The 19,576-nt window shown below is 39.8% G+C and overlaps 3 protein-coding genes across 4 annotated transcripts; 2 read left to right on the forward strand and 1 right to left on the reverse strand.

Annotated features, from left to right (window-relative positions):
• The first annotated feature begins 4,373 nt into the window (after nucleotides 1–4,373).
• row (relative of woc) lies at nucleotides 4,374–16,629 on the forward strand. The gene is made up of 15 exons (XM_065485755.1): nucleotides 4,374–4,390; nucleotides 4,465–4,584; nucleotides 4,670–5,042; nucleotides 10,779–10,964; nucleotides 11,017–11,257; nucleotides 11,308–11,652; nucleotides 11,730–12,064; nucleotides 12,171–12,589; nucleotides 12,641–12,830; nucleotides 13,161–13,532; nucleotides 13,606–13,956; nucleotides 14,693–15,198; nucleotides 15,521–15,702; nucleotides 15,752–15,940; nucleotides 15,999–16,629. Exons 3-15 carry the CDS (start codon nucleotides 4,722–4,724, stop codon nucleotides 16,241–16,243), a joined length of 3,882 nt encoding a protein of 1,293 aa, XP_065341827.1. The 5' UTR covers nucleotides 4,374–4,390; nucleotides 4,465–4,584; nucleotides 4,670–4,721; the 3' UTR covers nucleotides 16,244–16,629.
• Nucleotides 16,630–16,753: 124 nt separating this feature from the next.
• On the forward strand, nucleotides 16,754–17,861 carry Rpp25 (ribonuclease P protein subunit Rpp25). Its single transcript, XM_065481963.1, has 3 exons — nucleotides 16,754–16,900; nucleotides 16,952–17,266; nucleotides 17,688–17,861. The coding sequence occupies exons 2-3, from the start codon at nucleotides 16,974–16,976 to the stop codon at nucleotides 17,791–17,793; spliced, it is 399 nt and encodes a 132-aa protein (XP_065338035.1). The 5' UTR covers nucleotides 16,754–16,900; nucleotides 16,952–16,973; the 3' UTR covers nucleotides 17,794–17,861.
• LOC135940742 (uncharacterized) lies at nucleotides 17,835–19,460 on the reverse strand. Of its 2 annotated transcripts, none has more exons than XM_065485770.1 (6): nucleotides 19,031–19,460; nucleotides 18,658–18,738; nucleotides 18,404–18,598; nucleotides 18,207–18,346; nucleotides 18,032–18,139; nucleotides 17,835–17,974 (listed from the first exon to the last, which is right to left on the reverse strand). In XM_065485770.1, the coding sequence occupies exons 1-6, from the start codon at nucleotides 19,032–19,034 to the stop codon at nucleotides 17,936–17,938; spliced, it is 567 nt and encodes a 188-aa protein (XP_065341842.1). In that variant the 5' UTR covers nucleotides 19,035–19,460; the 3' UTR covers nucleotides 17,835–17,935. The 2 variants fall into 2 exon arrangements, with proteins under 2 accessions (XP_065341842.1, XP_065341841.1); XM_065485769.1 differs by having other exon boundaries at nucleotides 18,658–18,747; nucleotides 19,031–19,459.
• Nucleotides 19,461–19,576: the final 116 nt, after the last annotated feature.

The following is a 19,576-nucleotide window of genomic DNA, read 5'->3' on the forward strand; positions in this document are numbered from 1 at the left end:
ATTTGCAAATCAATGGAGCTTCAATGGAATTTAGTCTGTTTGCGAACGACGCGTGATACGGTCGAGAAGATGCAGTTGTTGCGTGCAGATCGGCATCATGGATAATTCAGCATCGGGGGGAGAAGAGCAAGAGATGATATTTATGAGAATTGGCACCACGCGCTGATTTGACAAAGCTTTAATTAAGCGAGGGAGCGAGGCAAAGCGAAGGAGCCCAGGTGTTATTTTGCGGCAATCAAAACGAATAGTCGCGCTTAAAAATTTATCTGATTAAAGCAGCCAGCGGGCTTCCCTCTCTTTCTATTCTTGTTCAGCGCCATTCGAAGAGAAAATAAAGACAAGCACGCGGGGCTAATCTTCCTTTCCCTCTCGATCCGCCTCCGTCTCGTTTTCCCGTGTTTTATTGCATTTATCGCCGACAAGAAACTTGTTAGCCGGCCGAATTAATTTATATATCCTGCGATGCGTTAGTTTTAATTAATGGCGCATGCGGGGTAAAAATGACATTAAAATCGCGCATCATTAATCAAGGCCGCCGACCCTAATTGAGCAAGGTCACACACTGCAAACAAAAAGTCCTCTGCTAATCGAAATTAATGATGTCCGCAGTTGTCTCAAGTGCTTCGCTTGATTAATTATCGCCCCCGCACAAGCAGGACGGCCCTTTTGTCGCTTGATAATGGTCCAGCGACACTCGCAAGTGAGTGAATGCAATTCTTTCTTCAAGTTTCATCCAAGCAGTTACGTGTTTGCCAATACTCATTACTCCAATTTACAATTACTTGTTACACCCGCCATTACGCCTAAAATTTATTCCAAAATATCCACAAAAATAGCGTGTCCATGGAATTGACTTAAGGAGCCAGTGAAAGGGAACAAGCCGGAAAGTTCAATGCTCTTTTAACAGGTCGGGGGAATTGATTTGAAATAATGGTCAAAATTATATCCATGAAATGGATGTCTGCATTTTTAACTCAATGCACTACTGAAAGAACATTTTCGTTATCTTTTATATCGGCACAAGATTAAATGAAATGATAAATTTTCCTACGGGCCATATAATATATGAAACTATTATTTTCGAGATAATGCCGCATTCTTATTCTTCCGAAAATCACAATTTTTCTTTTAAAAATAAGCGTAAATTGAGTTTAATTCACCGAAAATGTCATTATGCCAGTTTGTGATGATGTCTTTGGTCTTACAAACTCCTGGAAAGCCTGCCTAGATAATGTGAATGAATGAATCAAACATGAACAATAATACGATTTGAATGCAGCAATAGTAACAGAGATATATTTAAGAAAGTCACCATGACCTTCAGGATATCTTAATTAATTGCATATCTAATTTCAATGTAACGAGCATTTATCGTGCTGGGAGACCAAACAGCTTCTTATTTACTCAGCTACAAAAATAGAAAACCTAATGGAACCATGATTTTAAATATGGAAAACTCTTTTGGTAATAAAATACATTACAAAAGAAATCACCCTCTGAAGAAATAAATCTGGTTTGGCAAAGAGAAAAGGAATTAATTCCTTTCTGCATTTGAATAGCTTTTTTTGACGGATCATTTACCCCGGCTTTAATACGAAAATATTTCACGTGTCTGTGGGCCTTTTGCAAAAGTAAAAGGCGGCGTGGTATCGAGGCCCAATAAATAAGGGCATGTGACGCGCGCGCATGCATAACATATTCCGCCATACATCTTATTTATTGCGACTTTTAACGGCCGCGGACGCTGCTTTCCTATTGCACACGCACGCGTTTTATTATTTGTTGAATGCGCACCCTGCATAAATTACACAGGCAGCCGAAATTGCATCTTGCCTCACGATGTACTTAGCGTACGCGAACACATATGTAAAATCATACGCAATGGGGCGGAAAAATAAGCAGTCGCGTCGGTTCTGAAAGCGCACCCAATTAGTGAGGATTATAAAAAAAGTGCCCGCAAAGATGGCAATCACAATGGAGGCGAAAATTTTGACAGTGGGTTTTCTAAACATGCGGAGATGCATCCTGTCTTTAAAAACAAAATCATTCTTTACAAAATGACGCAATTAAACCTAGATTTAATTATTTTAAAGACACGTACTCAAAAACTGCTATTCCAGTACTTGTGATTGTAGGAAATACATATCAATTCAATATATTATATAGCTTACAAGGGAACCCTGGGTTTGTTCCGCTCGGAATACTCGACGCCAATTTTTAGTATTATTAAGTGCAGTAAGAAACGAGCACCAATTAAAAATCTAGCATAGTTTACGAATAACAGAGCTGCAAAGATTTTCCAAGTATCCACGTGGAAAAACCAAAATATTATCTAAAGTGTCCGAAAAAGATTAAATGCACATTTTTGGAATCGGCATGAAATGCAGATTCCAAAAATGTTTGGTTTCTTTAAAATCCAAACATTTTTCGAAAAGTAACACCATTTTTAAAAAGTTATTATTTTTTAAAATTTCCTTAATGTTTCAAAGTACCATAACTTTTCGAAAAATGCTTGCATCTCTGTTATAAATTGCTCTAAAAATGCGATTCCTTGCTGGTAAATTTTAAAAATGATCACTTCTAGAAATCCCTAACAAGGTGTATTTTCCCTCAAGAATTTGAACTGTGGAAACAGCAAGTGTGTGCATGCAGCTACCCTGTGTGTACCTGACAGCCAGTAAGGCGGAGCAAGCAGAAGGAGAGAAGAGGGGATGCGAAGGTGGAACATCCGACAACCCTATGTGCTCACTTTCGCGGTCAGTTATTTGTTGTCCTTCTCATCTAACGCATGCAACTGGAGCTACTCTGAAACGTCACGAACCTTATCTCAACCTTCAACTCTTGGACAATGGAGTCTTTTACAACGGTTTTGGCCCATCGTTCCCTCAGCCCAATAATGGATGTCGATGTTGATCCCTGGACGCGGCTAATTACACCTGGCGCTACCAAAATCAGCCATCGGACATCACGCCTGCTATACATATGCTGGACGAAGAAACAATCGCCAATTTCCTTGAACGTACTGCTGCCTTTGCAGAGCTTTTACCCAAGACCACGTGATTTTTAGTGAAAACCCTCCCTCACGTGCACCATCAGCATAGCAGCACGACGACTGGATCAACTAACCCAGGTAAGGATTTTCAATATAGGCTTACATTGGTTCTCGTTTTTCCTCTGCGACTAGTCCATTGGAAATAAGCTTCCTATACAAACGATGACCATGATCTCGTCGACCTTTTAGATACACTGGTCCAATACCAGACGTATCGCGTTTCCCCCCCCCCCCCCATATATGTTTGACGATTTGCACTATAGAATTTGAAAGCGAGTTGGCTTCTTTTGGGCAAATTTTAAAATTTGCCAACCTAAGCGACACGGATCACTTTGTGCCAACGCTTTGGAGATAAATAAGGGCACTCACGCGCGTCCACAATTTAAACAACACGTTGGTGTACGAATTAATTAAACCAGTGTATCGTCGGTATCCCATATCTTTCAGCGCCAAACTCCGTACTTCCTACACTACCTCTGCGTATTGGGCGCAAAATTTTAAACCTCAATGTCCTTCCACTCCATTTTTTTAACGATTTTTCCTTTGATTTTGAAATTATTTTAGCCAAAACAAAGAATTGAATAATAAGAACTTGAGTTGCATTCAGCCCGAGTCCCAACACAGAAAAAGTCGCTAAAAAATATGGGCCGCGACAGCCACAAACAAATTGACAGCCAAGTCCTGGCAATATTGGGCAGTCCGTGCGGCCCACTTGTTCCGCGGCCCACCGGGGTTTCGCCCGGTGCGCCCGATTACCAGTCCGGGCCTGCGAAGACGGACCAGCGGTGCAAGCAGTCGATTTCTTAGTCTTGTGTAATATTACATTTTTACCGCTCTAAAATGGTTAAATGAAGTTTTCGCGAGAGCCATCTTACTGCTAAATGTGAAACTATTGTTTGGAAGAATCAGTTATGCTGCGTTAACACTTCGAGGTTGGTAGCTTTGTATTTAGAGAGCATCAGATCAGTGTCACTGGGAACAAGTAAAATAGTCCTGAATTCCTTCCTAGGTGGCAGGTCAAGCACTTTGTCAATCAATGAGTCGCTACCTGGTCGCTACCAACGCGAACACTCTATGACTCTGCCATAATCCCCCCCCCCCACCCAGATTGATCATAATTGTGGTGGGGAAAACCCGGGAAATTTTCCTTTGGTGGCCTCTGATTGGCTCTTGACCTGCTGCCTGTGAGTGGCTACAGAACTTACTCTTCCCGTTATTTACTAACGACCGCGTTCGTAAAAGGAGTGTGAACAGTGTATAGAGCGACTCCGGAATCGGGCGTCTGTGATACCACAATCCTAAAAAACGCGCCGGTAAACATGCATCTACTGGGAGCAGGTTAGTATTGGATGTTTATTCTCACATTATGTCATAAATACGATAAATACATTAATGTATCACATTTTGAGTAGCAGCAGTTAAAGGAGGGTAGAAGAGGGTAGATACATACCTCTCTAATTACAGCAGACGTAAGGAGAATTACATACGGAGTTATTTGGTGAAGATCAGGAAACGGAAGATTAGCTGCAAAGGTATGTATGTACTCAACAAACCATGTACAGTTTTCATACATAATGTATGTATGTACGTTCATAATCTAAGACTCGACTATTTCAGGGCTGGCCCCAGAAGCAGCGTGCAGAAAAAATCCAGAATTTATCCCTCTAGAATGGAGGTAGACCCTGCTGAGGTTGACCCTCAGGCGATGGTTGAAGCTGTCATGGAGATCCCTGAAATTGTCGCCACTGGCACAGATGAAAACACTCTCGACTCGCAGGACTCTCCTGATGTACCTGAAAAAGCAGATGACCCTGACTACGAGCCTGAAGTCATCCCTCTTGAAGATGAAGACGAGTCTGAGCTCAGCTTGGCTGAGCGTCTTAAATTCAGAAGACGCCGGCGCGGCAGATCTCGCAAGGGCAAGTATGAGCCGTCACATGTGCCCCAGATTCTTCCCAGAAGAACCAGAAGGTCCGTCAACACTGAGCCGGTAAGTTCCTATTTGGACACATTGTTAACTTGGTGGTAGTTAATGGTGGTTGGAATGAGAGGGCTGACCAAAAAAAAACGAATTCCTCAACCTGAAGAATTATTGTTTAAGAGGATTAAGACAGGGCGCTTATGCTCATTATTGATGGGCAAACAGTTGAACTTGATTAGGATTGTCTTCAGACAATCTATATTGGTCACATTTTGATTTATGAATCCTTCAAACACCTCAAGAGGTCAGATGAGTCTGGGGTTTTTCGGATTCTTGAAGAATGTGATGGATGATGGATGTATGTGTGATATCAGCATTCAAAATTATTACAAGCTGATGAATGCATTGCCCCAATTGTTCTGATCATGGAACCTTTCTGACTGATTGCAGAGATGTACCTTATTGGTCTTAACTTAACACCAACTAACTGCATGAACAAAGAGTTTCACTGTCTAGCTTTGGTTTCTACTTGGATGAAGTTACAGTATTGTGATGGTTTATTGACACATGCGCAATGAAAATGTGCGTTTCTTAAAGTGAAAATCCGCAAATACTTCAACGAGTTCCAGAATTTAGTTATTTATGGACTGTCAATGTTGAAACACAGTCCATGTCTTCCACGTGCTCAAGGGGACGCTTTGGATCGTGAACAAAATGGTGGCTTCCTGGCATTCATTTCATGGTAGCCTGGAGTGCGCATACGTCATATCGAGTCTGATAGGGACTCTGATTCACCGTAGTAAGGAGAGTAGAGACTCTACTCTCCTTACACCGTAGTTCAATTTATGGTCGCCAGAGGGTGCGCCGAATATTATCAGTGTTGCGCTTGACTCTGTCTGGCACCTACCCACAGTAGGGTAGGGAGATCCTCTCCTTATAATAGGGATTCTTTGTTATGGCCGGTACAGCTAGGACTTAGGGACAACGACATATTTACAGACGAGATATTTTTTCCCCTCTCCCAATGACGCCACAGTCTGCGAGCGCCGTGTAGTTGGGTGTCCGCCAGTCCTAGTCATAACGTCATATTCTCTGTGACGATTTTCGCGATAGGATTAAGGGTAATTGTCAATTTTTACCGACTTTATTTGCCCACCCTGAATTTTACATAAGATGTTAGTGGTGCTTCATAGGGCGTAACCTGAAATTTTAAGCAAAAAATTCGGGGGCTTTTGTTGGGAAATCGTGATTTTCTAAAATTGAAAATTTCAGATAGTAAATCCGAAATATCAAGTTATATTCAGTCCAGATTGGAATTTTGATAAGGTTTTTTCACCTCCAGACGTAACTTTTTAAGTAGAACAAGTTTGCCGTTGGTCAAAATTTTGTAGGTCAAAGGTCAAGGTCACAAATTTGCAAGCAAAATGTTTGGTCAAAAATATCACAAAATACGCCCCTCGGATTTTTTTCATGAAAACGTAAAAAAATGCGTAGAATCGAATGGTCAAGAGAAATCGATGGGCACTCTCATAGATCGCGAGATATTTTGAATTTAAGGATTCGTGTCGAGCGTCCGGCACGACGACAACATCATCCGGCGATTTTAATTTCGTAATTTACGTCGGAATTTAATCTGTAACCCGACATGTTATGCATATGATTACCTAGAAAAATAAACGAGCTTTCCAGTGGTGTGTTAAAAAATTTTCATAAGAATAACTTTTCATATATTTAACGTCTATTCCGATTTAATGTTTGTCTCTTAGCTATAGAAAGATACCGCTAGCGTGGGATGCCTTTTTTGTTGTTGGTTTTTCAACCGGGAAGGGTCAGTTGAGGGCTACCTGAGTATGGGAATACTCGTCAAAACAACAAGGTCCAGCTTCACAGAAGCACCCTTTTTAATGAAAAAAAAAAAACACATCATGGGTGTGTTTGAAAACTCTGCCCTGAGACAATTGGCCAGTCGAACAGAGTTGTTTCGACTTCTCCCTCGTAATAATATACAAGCCTTTTTTATACAAATCAATTAGTAAAATTGTGCTGACATGAACTGACCGTTCTTCATTGAGGTTGTCTTTTTGAAGATGAAATGCTCTTTTTCGCCCCCACCCCTCCCTCTCTTTTCTGTCTATTCTTTTGGTTGTGGAAGCATTCGGCAATTTAAACTTAACCTCACCAATTCGTATAGTAAATTTCATGGCCGTCAATCGGTTGGTCGTCAAAACCAGCAACGGTTAATCCTCCAACTAAAGATTTGTAAAACTATAAATTGTCAGTTAAAAATTCAGGTTGATAGTTATCATAGGTAGTACTTAGACCGCGCCAGCCTTTGCTTGAAAAATTAAATAAAATACGACGTGGGTCGTCTAGTGAATGATGCTTATTTAATCAAATCACCAATTAACAACACGCACTACAGTCCAGTCCGCCGAACGGGCGCCGTAACTGCAAATCGGCCTGTTAATTTTGGGTCGCGGTCATATCCGGGAGGAAACGGCCTGGCGATCAGCTGTTTAAGCTTTGATCAGTCGGTGTTTGCCGTGTCATCGTACAACTTCACCTCTACTAGATTTCCGTCATATATATATATATATATATATATATATATATATATATATATATATATATAATTTAATAGTGAACTTAATAATTTCTTTTGGTCATATCTCAGGGATAATCAAGCAAATCGTTGTTATAATGCCCTCTTTAATTTTCGTGAGTTGGGAGGGACGATCTCAGTAGAAGAAACGAGGTGAAAGTTGTACATTTGGCCGCTGCAAGAAACAGCAAAAATTTTCTATTGGATACCTTTATAATCTTTTGAAATTGCGACCAAAAACTTAGCGTTAAAAATTTGCTATCCAGAACATTTTAGAAATTAGAAAACGCTTATTGGTACTCAATTGTCGGTAGTTGCCAATAATTTGATTCGAACAAGTAGTTTCTAACCAACAGTCTTTGATTAATGAAACAGCATTAATTAAAGTTCACCTTATTGGGCCTTTAAAATCTTTCAATTACAGCAAAGTTGCTATATGGAGAGCGATGACATGTAAATATAGTGACGTTTTGCTTGGGAAGTCCTATCCAATTATTATAGCGTATGATGCATGTGACTCGCAATTCGTAATCCAAGTGTTTATATAGTGCTCAAAATTAGAATCATGTCGGACAGAGGAGACAAGATTCATGCTTTCTAATTACACTATCCGCATAAAGCATTGAAACAGGGTTGTAATTAAAAGGATGGCGCGAGATTAGAGCAGGTCATAATTGCGAGAGGAAAATTCCTTCTCTGGGGACGTGCGGTCATATTCCTGAATGAGGGGTTTTCTACGCGTGTGGAAAGGGGTGCATCGTCGGCTTTTATTCGCTAGCCGCGCTCATAATTGAAGATGCATCTTCTCATTTATCTCTAATCATCAACCCTCGCTTTCTTTCCGTTGTTTTAAAAGGGGTTGACGCATCTTATTTTCAAGAGTTGACAAAAGATTAACAACTTTGTCGTATGATTGATGGCGCGCTGGTCTTTTTGTGGCTTGGAAGGTATCTCTCGTGAGAATGAGGAATCAAGTAACTGCCGCTTGGCGCTTATATCTTCATTATGCTTCAATTAGGGAGTTCTCATTTAATAGTTAATTCATTCCTTTAAAATTATCTTAGATAAATGATCTATAGCACGCTTAACAATTTAGATGTTAGCCCTGCAAAAAAAAAACAGAATCAAAATTGTCCTAAATTCTGCCACATTTTGATTATTGTGATGTAGTGTTATGCAATTAAATTAAATAATTAATCTCGATCAATTTCGATGAATCCAGTCCGCCCTCTTTCACGAGATAAAATAATAATCCACATAAAGCCCTAGCAACATGAAAATGAGTATGCCACAATACAATGCAAAAAGATAATTTTGCTTTTTTACTAACTAGTACTCAAATAGTGTGTGGGGGGATTGCCTTTTCCACGACAATTTTTCATTTTCAGCCTGTAAAATGTTTTTCGCGATGGATCTCTTGTGGTCATCTAATCTAAACTGCAATTTTTTGCCGCTTGGTCTCACCCGTCTCACCGATATAAATGATCAACACACGGTATTTAATTAATTAAGTTTTTTTAAAACAGGCTCTGCAGGTGGTTTCAGTCACATTAGAACCCCAGAAAAAACAGCACTGCCACAGATGTTCACAGCTCTGTATTCCTTCTTTTCTAGGCTCAATCATGAATCTTATATGGATATTTACGAAATTTTTAAGAGGCCTATTTTAGTTTAAAAGTTTTAAATTTGTTTCAATTTCCTACTTTTACTAAAAATACACATGCGCGTTATTTGATTGAAACCCTCTAAAGAGGTCCTTTCATTCGTGTTATATTGAATTCTGGACACTTCCTCGACACTTATTTTTTTCGTTATCTTTTTGATGTTCTATTAATCAATTTTCTGTTCATGAAATAGAAATTAGAAATTTTGAAATAAATTGTAAAAAACTAAAAAATACAAATTTAAAAATCTTTTACCTCAGTTTTTCCGCTGAGACGGTTTGGAAACAAAATTAAGAATAACAGCAAAATCGAGCTCTGTTGCTTTTGTCCCCTTTCGAATAGGTTGATCTAGTATAATATATAAAATTGGGAGACATCACGGACGAACTTAAAAATGTTGAGTAAAAAAATCACAGCACAGGTTGAATCCCCATGTTGAAAAATCGGCGTGATTTAGAGCAAAGCACCAATAACTTGAGTCTTGAGTTGCAAGGTGCCAAGTGATGTCGTTTGATCTAATTGTATTGTTCCATTAGCGAAAGATTTTAAGGTAGTAAAAAATAATATTGTTACAGGTCTGATTGTTAGTGCTAAATTCCGGCAGCATACTAAACGGCTTGTGCCGAATTTTTGGCCTGAAAATTGCTGAACATTTTTTCCGGCAGTTGGCGTGGCCGACAAAATATTAAACGTAAATTCTGGCAAAGCTGTGACGTGAGGGTTCCAGGGGGATGATTATTATTTAATTTCATTGAATTTTTTAACCCCAATCACTCCAGCCTGATCCGCCAGATGGGCACCGTAAGTTGAAATTGGTCTGTCTATTTTGGACCGCGGTCAGTTCCCGATGGGAACGTTCCACGTGTTGAGCTTTAAGCTTCACACGGTTGGTCTACAACACATGGAAGCCGCGGACACTGACTAGAACAACCCGACTAAATGGGCCGGGATGAATAGCCGTGTCCTTGAACTTAGACCACTGCCAGAAGGGCGAGCGTAACAAGGAGATTTACGTTAAAGAGTTTATCATTAAATCGGACTTACTATTCCTTCAGTTTAATCTCGTGGATAGTCATATAACTAATTTTAAATTACACTTATGGTGTATTACATTTTAAGGTTTGAGCGGCTCCTTCTCCTTAGGCAGCTCACTCACAACTGCCCTCTCTCAATATCGTGAGTCGAGAGGGGCGCTCTCCTAAGGAGAAACAAGGGGAAATTTTTCATTTGGCTGCTGCAGTGCTCCTATGGGCCAAAGGGAGAGACCAACATTATTTCTCCTGCGCCACTGATTGATTTTTTTTTTAACTTACAAACCGGTGGCTAGCGGCTGACTACGTGACTAAAATTTAGCCAGCTGGGCTGGAACATATCTATAATGTGCATTAAAAAAATAATAGCATATATAAGCCAGGCACAAAAATGCTCGCAACGACACTTCACGTACTAAAAACGTATCTCAGTAATCATTAATGTAAAATTTATGGACAAATAAAGTTTTGGATTTTTTTAATTTGTGAGTCATATCTCTGCTTTCAGGTTGTCCAGCATCCAAAAGTTGTTAGGACATACTCCAAGAATAGCAACATCAACCAGCTCTGTACTCTAGTTATGGAATGCGACTCAGAAGATCTGAGTGACGCTCAACTAGCTTATCAAATGGAGTGTAAACGAGAGTTCAATCAGGCTCAGGATAAAATCAATGAGATGATAAAAAACAAAACTGTAAGATTTTTAAAGCAAATTTTGAGGCAATAGTTCTTAGTTTTGAATTTAGATCCTATTCCAAGCCAAGCATACCATGGTGCTTCAAAGCGGAATTCCAAATCACGCAACCATGAGAACGGTGCAAACCAAAATCACCCTGCCCAAGACCGCTCCAAGTGTGGTCAAAGTGAACCCATTGACGTCTTCTCAGATTAATCCTCTTCAGCCGAATATTCTGCGTACCCAGACTAGGCAAAACATCATCATTCCAGCTACCGGCCAAACTGGCAACGTCACATACTTGTTGCCAGGTATGCAAATTTTGTTTGCTGAGTTTAACTTAACTTATGCGTGCGACTAGGTGGAAAAACTGGAACTGTGTTGCGGACTTTCGCTCCTGGCCAGACGGTACGCCTAGCAGGTCCAAAAATCATGACCACGATGCACTCTGCACCACCTCCAATCGCGCCTGCTCCCATTGTGCCTACTCCAATCAGCACGGTAGCCATCGCTCCCATGCCAAACCAGCTTGGAGCCAATGCTGAAACCGTAGATCTTACTCTAGAAGACACTGTTGACTCACGAGAAATCTCGTTCAACAAACTCTCTGGGAAAACCTTTCCATCCTTGGTAGTAATGGCAAGACCCAACCTTAGGGCAAAGGAAATGACGCCCTCAGTGGTCACAAAAGATAGATCCACGTTAGGTATTTTTTTTCTGCTGAATTTTTATTTACATTCAATTTTTATGCACGTTTTAATGATCAAATACTCTAATTTGCAGATGCCAAGGTGAAAATGGTGTTGGTGCACTCCCCTGCCAAATTCACTGAGTGGCTCATACAGCAAGGTTTGGTGCGCAGTGAGCAAGTCTGTAGCATGCACAGAGACCAATATGGCAATTCGATCAAACTAAAACTGGGCATGTACTCGGACAACACCAAGTTTCCCTTTTCTGGAGGCTATGTGTGGATCAGCGAGTGCTGCCCTCAAAAGTTTGTGTCAGTGTTCAGTGGATCGCTGTTTGAGAGCTCTCCTCACCCTCCCACGGTTCTGCTCAAACTCATTTACCATTGGTGTTGCCAAACTTCCGTCAACAATGTGGTGCAGTGGGTCAAAGTAAGAAATAAACACTAATATTGCTATTAATTGCCAAAAAAGTACAAATAAACTCTATAAGTGCTACAAATATTTCTCAATATTCATGCTGAATATTGTTCTTTAGGTGGACAACTTTTATGTTAAAAATTTCTACACGCTGGTACGAGCAGTGTGCACAGCTGCTATTCACACAAAGCTCGGTCACATTGGTGGCATTAAATCGTATGTGGAGGTGGGCGTCATCAGCTTGGGCACAACCACTCAGGATGGCCACCAGCGGCAGGTGAAGGTGGAAGTGTTAGGTGTTATGGACTATGAAAACAAGAAGGTGCGCTTGATGGCCGTCGAGCCGATGGCTGAGTCAGAGCGCAACCTGCGGAGGCGCTTCAGCAAGATCCTGGAGCCGCTCTCTTCGTGGGTGCACCCCGCTTCAACCATCCTCACCGATTTCAGCATCGACAAGTCCACCCTGCAGGCTCTCGGTTTTAATAACGTGTACCAAAACATCGCTTCTGAAGCAGGAACTATGCTGGGTGGCCAACGGTGAGTTACTTATAAGTCTTAAAAGCTTAATAATTAGCATTTTACTTTAAGGCGAAATAATGCAAATATTATGGACTACCTTCGAAAGGTGGTGCCAAAGATCTTTCTCAACACCCTTTCCCTGCTCAACCGCAATCTCATCCAGCAGTTCCTGGACGAACTCACCTGGCGGGAGAGTTGGGGATATTCTCCCCCACAGGCATTTGACAACATTATTGCTCACTTAGCAGAGCAAACCAAGGTGAGGCGCAACAAGTTAAAACATTTAGTCAAAATATTGAATAATATATTAAATTGCCTTTTGATAACGTTAATTTATTTATGACTAAGTGTGAGAATAAAATGCAAATAAATTAATTATTTGATATATTATTTTGAAACTTAATATGTTTGTTTAAACTGTCATTGAGCTAACCTAAAAAAGTTTCAATTAGCGGACAAGGGGTTACAAATCTTAAAACTTAATCTAAATAATTAAGTAGTTATCAATCATGACTTCATTGCTGATTTCTCGTTTGTCGATGCACCTGTTCAGTTGTCATGTTTTTTAAAAACGCATTGTGTGCTCTAGGTGGACTATGGTGAGCCCTTAGTTACTCGACTCGGCAAAGTAGCTGTCAATCCATTCAACACATGGAATTATCTGGAGCAAAGTCGTATGTTTGCTAGTTCACTCCCTGTCTTGACGCAGCTGGCACCAACCCCTGATTTTGACGTGACCCCTTCTGCCTTATGTGAGGTGCAGTATGCTCCTGGCCCTGCACACTCAAAGAGGCCAAGGGCGCAGAAAACGCCGCAGCCAATAGTCAACGAGAAGAACCTAAACGCGTCGGCAGCTTCTGCAATTAAAAGGGTCAAATTGAACACTTCAGCTCAGACTTATCTGGATGCATATTATTATGCTGACATGGCAGGACAGTCTGCTTTGACGATTACTGATCAGGTTAGAGATCTTCAGTTTGCTCTTACAGTGAAAAGATAAAAAAAACGCGTGTTCTAAAACTTGTATTTTGTAGGACTCTAGCTTCAACGTTAAGTGCATTATATGCCCAAATACTTTCTACAACAATGTAGCACTCCAGAAGCATCTGATTTCGCACGTGGTCTATGAAACCAATGATATCCAAAAATTGCCTAAGGATATATTCTGTCCTTACTGCCTGAAGAAGCTAACAACTCAGGCCCAGCTGACTTCGCACAAAAAGGACAGCCACATGCTCAACACTGCCTCAACTAGCTGCTGCATTTGCCAGAAGAAGTTCCCAGTGCGAGCCCATCTCATCCAGCACATGCACAAATCGCATGTTGCTTCTGAGATCCCATATCGCTGCCATATTTGCCATTTCAGATCCTCAGTGCACCATAAGGTAACAAAATCTTTAACATCTCTCAGTAGAATTGAAAAAAAATACACCAAAATATATAATACTTATTCTCACGTTAAAATCACATTATATAAAACAATTTATAATTACAAGTCTAGTAAATAACTTGATTAAACCTTGCGCTGGAGAGCTAAGTCAAATTGGCCCGTACTGCAAGTCGCAGACACGCTAACAACTCGCAAACACTACGCCTTGCAAAAGGAGGGAAAATACCGCAGAACACAGTTAGCTCAGGTGGCATATTATTTCACTGTTTTACTAAAAATCAAAGCTAATGTTTTATTTCTTTTTGCGAATCAAACCTAAGAGAAGTTTTTATGTTCTTTAAACTGTTGTAATGCTACCTTGCTAAGGAAGAACACTAAATCAATAAAAATTTAAATTATTTTGCGTGGGGTTCCTGATTGAAAGGATGGTTAAGTACTATGGTATAATTTTGAGAAATATTGATAAAATATCAAGCTCTTGTATTTTACAGCGTTTTGCCTCATCAGTGGTAAATTACCTTGAGCCGCTGTACATTACAATTATTATTTCAAGCGTGTGTTATTAAAATGTTTCCTTAAAATTTTACTTGTGCTAGACATTCTTAGTAAATCCACGCTGAGCTAAGCCAATCATTAATTTGAACTTCATAAAATTACATGCGTGTGTCTCAGGGGTGGGCAACCCATTTAATTTCGCACTTTCGAGAGTAATTGATTTCACGATTTCTCAGGTGGTCGACCACTTCTATGAAACCCACACTGGCGGCGGCTCTCTGCAGTGCCCATTGTGTCTGAAGGTATACTACGCAAGCGGGCCGCGTAGTCGCAGCTCGACTACCAATCTGATGTCCTTCTACCAGCACCTGGTGGGCCACAAGCGGCAGAGCAACAGGCGCAAGTGTGAACGCTGTTGCCTCACTTTCCAGCAATCAAAGCATGTGTATGAACACGAGGACCAAGATCACCGCTCGATGAAGAGCGCTGCTAGAGTGATCCCAGTCGTGTCTACGGAGTCCAACCCTACCATCATTATTCCCACGCCGACATGCCCTCCTCCAGTGTCCCAGGCTGACAAGGCAGGTGACACCACCTGGGGCAGCACTGGCTCTCCAAGGGTCACAAATTACACCAAGTGGCCGCACAATCCTGAGCTCAACATCAGAATCAGCAGCAACAAATTCAAGTGCATTGAATGCAAGCGCTCCATGAATCCCGACGAAGACATGGATCACTTCAGGTTGGTTTTTTTTATGAATTATTTAACTGTGATCTGTCTTATTAATATAAGAAAAAATGCTGCAAAATATCATTGAAGCTTAAATTTCAGTTTTTGTTTTGTTTTGGGATAATCTTGCTGAAATGCCTTCTCATTGTAAGCCGAATTTTTTACTTATTATTTTTGCTGGAAAATGAGAAAAGATTTTATTCAATAGTTGGTTGAATTAAACTATGTCCCAAATTCAACTCTCATTTTAAAACGAAATATTAATATTTATGTTAGCTCCTCTCCAGGAATGTCCAAATGTATTAATGTTATTCACGGTGACCAATTTTTGCAGCAACTTCATCAACTGCCTGAAGTGCCGCTTTTCTACTTGCTGCCTGTACACAATGGAGAACCACATCATAGCTTACCACACAGGCAAGAAGAAGAACAAGCCGAAGAGCAACCCAGGCATGATCCTGCCTGAGGCGATGTACTGCATTTGTGGATTCAAGAGCAAGAGGGGCAATGAGCTAGGTAATTTAAATTAGATAATATCACTATGATTCTATCCAATAAATCTTAGCGGACCACTTGGACGAGTGCGAGAAAAAGTCTGCATACCCAAAACCTGGTATTCAGGCGCAGTCGGCTTCATTCCCTCCCCTAATCAATTTGGATGAGGGAATAAGTGAGGAAGACCAGAACGACAAATGGATGCAAGCCTACGTGAATAAATCCAAGGACGAGGAGCGCGAAAAGCAGGAAAAGCCTGGTAAATTCGACCGAAGTTACCGCCGCCGTCGCAGTCGTAATTGACGGAACTTTTGTAGACGATGGCAGCATCATGGGCTTCCTTGGACTCGTTCGCAAGCCATCAACTGAGGACGAATCTGCTAAGAAGGCAGAGGCTGAGGTGGAAAAAGAAGATTCAAAGGGAGGGGAAGCTGCCAACGAGGTGTCTTTGGAGGCCAAGGAAGATCCAGACCCAGATTTTGATGATGATGAAATGCCACCTATTTTAGAAGTTGAAACTGAAGTCAAAGTGTCAGACGAAGTTATGGAGTTAGGAGAGTGAATTTCGCTTGCTAGTTCAGAAAATTTTAAGGCAGCATGTTTTCTTATATTACTCAAAGCGTTGCAGTTAGTTGTAGAAAAAAAAGCAAGTGTGTTACAATTTGTGGAATTAGTGAACTATATTTAAATCACTTTCTGATCAAGTTTCATTTTTAAATACTAATAACACTTCCAAACAAAATATGTTTAATATTTTGAAGTTAAATTCCAAAGTAATCAGTTCATTCCGGAATTCTTGAAATAATACCTGGACCGCGTATGAAGTATTAAATCAAATTGAGGAAATCTCCATTGATGTATGTATCTGGGAAATTTTCAGTTTTTTATTTGTTTCTCAAAGTCAGGATGTTTAAATAAAAAATGCAGCCTTATGAATAACAGAATCAATTTTAGGTTTGTTATTTGTAACTGCACAATTTCATTCCACCTTAAGAATTTTAAAATGTCTTAAAATATAGAATAATGTTATATCCAGACAAACGCAGTGCTTTAGAAAACTAACAATATTTTTAGGTTGGTAGCATTGGAGCCAATATTCAAACATAAACATCTGCTGCTGGAATTAAGCAAAACTCCTGGGTGGTTCATATGATCTCGGATTCCACCGACAACATAATGCTATTCAACATTTTGCTCGGCGTATTAGTGATAATGAGAGGTAAATCTTACCAAAACAGAAATAAAGAGTTTAACTTGGTTCTCCATGCAGCACGAAATTAGCACACAACAAAATGATGAAGCACTATTCAAAAGGCGCCAACAGGGAGGAAGTGTTGGCCGCCCATCAAATTCCCATCGACAACTTACCAGAAGATTTCCTTTGGATGAAACTAAGCCCTCGCAGCAAAGTGGGCACAGTACTACAGTCAGCTCTAAAGGCGTTCAATGATGAATCACAGAAATGCGTTGTGTGGAGCGGATCCGGCGCTGCCACAGAGAAAGCTGTTGCCTGTGCAGAAATAATGAAGAAAAGGTGGTCAGCCCGCGTCAGGTTGCACCAGAGGACCAAAATATGCTTCTCAAAGTAAATATACTGGGAATTTTAAAATATACTTCAATTCCCCACATAAAATCCACTCTAGGATGAGATCATCTTGTGTTACGTTTCCTTCATACTAAAGGTTTTAAATGTTAAAAGTCCAATGACCCATTTGAAATTCGGTATTGAAAAAGTTATCTATTAGTTGCTCAGTTATCAGAAGATCTAGTTACATATTCTCACTTTTTAGGACTGAAAATCAGTAGGGTTAATTATTTTGCAAAAATTTTAATACTACTTCTTACTCTAGGAATACGGTACACATCCCGTAACAAAATACCAAATTAAAATTGATTTTCCATTCAAGTTTTATATAATTCAAGAATAGAAGTAACAATAATTGCAGCAAAATTCAAGACTTACCTTGAGATTTTATCATTTTATCAAGGATTTTTAATATTTGCAGGGCGGAAGAGTTGTGGGAGCCAAAGTTGGATGGCCTAGACTCCCTTGTAGTTCTCAGAGAAATCCCTACAATCTACATTTTGCTTTCAAAAGAAGCAATTAGGTAACCATAAATACATATTATGTTTAATGTATTGTTGAAATAAAAATTAAAATTGTGACTTCAAACATGAAAGTGTATGATATCACCATATCAGTTAATTCGTAAATGGGAACTAAAGCATCTCCATTCTTGCAAAATCTTCATGGTCATTCCTCTGCAGATGTATCAAATTCTGATTGAAAACACTGCGAGATTTGAACATTTCCAATTATTTCAGAGCAGTCAAAAAAGCTGATTTTTACCTCAAATGTATTATTGTAAGCGTTTCCAAGACCCTGGGTTAGCTTCTTTGACTGCCGTTTCTTTTTCCTGTATTTCAAGATCATGTACTCCATGAATTTGATGCCTCTCTGATCAGGAAATTATAAATTATTTAAAGTAATCCATATTGCATCTGAGAAGCAGAATGAATAATACCTTTGTTTCCTGGCTTTCGTCAGAAAAATCGTAGGGAATTATGTCATCCAGCCAATTGATAGAGGCATCAAGTTTGTCAATCTGCGCCATCTTCAGTAGTGCTCCCCTCTTTGAAAAGAAGCTATCTGGGTCTTTACGATCTTCAGTGGACACATCAAATCAATTATTGCACATTTTAAAAAAAAATAAATACAGACCCATATCACCGGAACGGAGAAATTCCTTTCCTTCCATATAGCAAGGCAGCAACTGATAGATGCTTTCATAAATATTTTTAATATTGGGCGGAAGTTGCTCTGCTTCTTGAATGTCACCCTCGCAAAGGGCTCTCACAACTTTCGTGTCCAGGGAAAATGTTTTTGCGAAGATTGAAGCCATGGTTTTGACCCAGACTAAATAAAGCGGGTTTAAGCATAAAATATAACGAGGAACCTAAATATCCTGGTTTTACCTTCCATCACTTCAAGATCGTCTTTAGCACTGCCTGAAATGCTGCTAGGTTCATGACTGGCCGAGGCTACAGAGCTTTTTGCTGAAAAAGCTATTATTTATTCAATTAATACACAACATACATACGTTTACATTACATACATACATTGTGTATGAAATTAATCGTTTTAATTTATTTTATTTTGTCCGACACAATTTTGAAAATTCAATCCTGTGAAAAACGGTAAGTAATACATAACATATCATATCTACCATAAAAGTTACTTAACTTTTAAGAATTGTAGTTTAATTGAATGAATTTATATGTATTACATATATATATATATCATACATATAGTGTTATCTACCATAGTTATTATATGCACAATACATACCCATCACGATCGTCCGAAGTGGTCCGAAGTCAGAAGAATTTAATAATAAACGATGAATGATAATGATTGCTTCTCCAGATCCAGCCACTCTAGACCAGATCCAGACTTCAGCCAGTGCCTGCAGTTGCAGTGCCAGTGTACTTTTCACTGCTCAGTTCACTTGAGCTCTCTCGTTCATCGCTTTTCGCGCCATTGAAACTGTTAAGGCAGCAGTAGGGTATTTTGAAAAGGAGACAATGCTTATAGCGTTACTATGGTGGTGTGAAAGTGGAAAAAATTGATATTTTAACTAAAACCATAAATTAATTATTATTATTTTACATATTTCTACTACAATGAAAATAAATTTAATAATTTTTTATAATAGTGCTCGCACACTCGGCACACTCAAATAATTTTATAGAAAAACTGAACAAAAACTGATTGCCAGATTTTTTACTCCAGTGGGGGGAGTGGGATGATACACCAATTTTTGACGGCCTATTCGCACTGTTCATGCAGTTCAATACAGTATACATCACTCATCACTGCCCAGTCACTGCCCCA

The sequence above is a fragment of the Cloeon dipterum genome, chromosome 3 (genome assembly GCF_949628265.1).
Source record: "Cloeon dipterum chromosome 3, ieCloDipt1.1, whole genome shotgun sequence".
NCBI lineage: Eukaryota > Metazoa > Arthropoda > Insecta > Ephemeroptera > Baetidae > Cloeon > Cloeon dipterum.

What these genes read in the sequence shown, in the direction of transcription:
- Rpp25 (XM_065481963.1), top strand. Translation starts at nt 16,974, where the DNA reads ATGATGAAGCACTATTCAAAAGGCGCCAACAGGGAGGAAGTGTTGGCC. An exon ending in ACCAAAATATGCTTCTCAAA is followed by an intron (nt 17,267 to 17,687) that starts GTAAATATACTG and finishes TAATATTTGCAG; the next exon opens with GGCGGAAGAGTTGTGGGAGC.
- LOC135940742 (XM_065485769.1), bottom strand. An exon ending in CGATCTTGAAGTGATGGAAG is followed by an intron (nt 18,599 to 18,657) that starts GTAAAACCAGGA and finishes CGCTTTATTTAG; the next exon opens with TCTGGGTCAAAACCATGGCT. An exon ending in TCTCCGTTCCGGTGATATGG is followed by an intron (nt 18,347 to 18,403) that starts GTCTGTATTTAT and finishes TGTCCACTGAAG; the next exon opens with ATCGTAAAGACCCAGATAGC.
- row (XM_065485755.1), top strand. Translation starts at nt 4,722, where the DNA reads ATGGAGGTAGACCCTGCTGAGGTTGACCCTCAGGCGATGGTTGAAGCT. An exon ending in AGATGATAAAAAACAAAACT is followed by an intron (nt 10,965 to 11,016) that starts GTAAGATTTTTA and finishes TTTTGAATTTAG; the next exon opens with ATCCTATTCCAAGCCAAGCA. An exon ending in GAAGACATGGATCACTTCAG is followed by an intron (nt 15,199 to 15,520) that starts GTTGGTTTTTTT and finishes CAATTTTTGCAG; the next exon opens with CAACTTCATCAACTGCCTGA.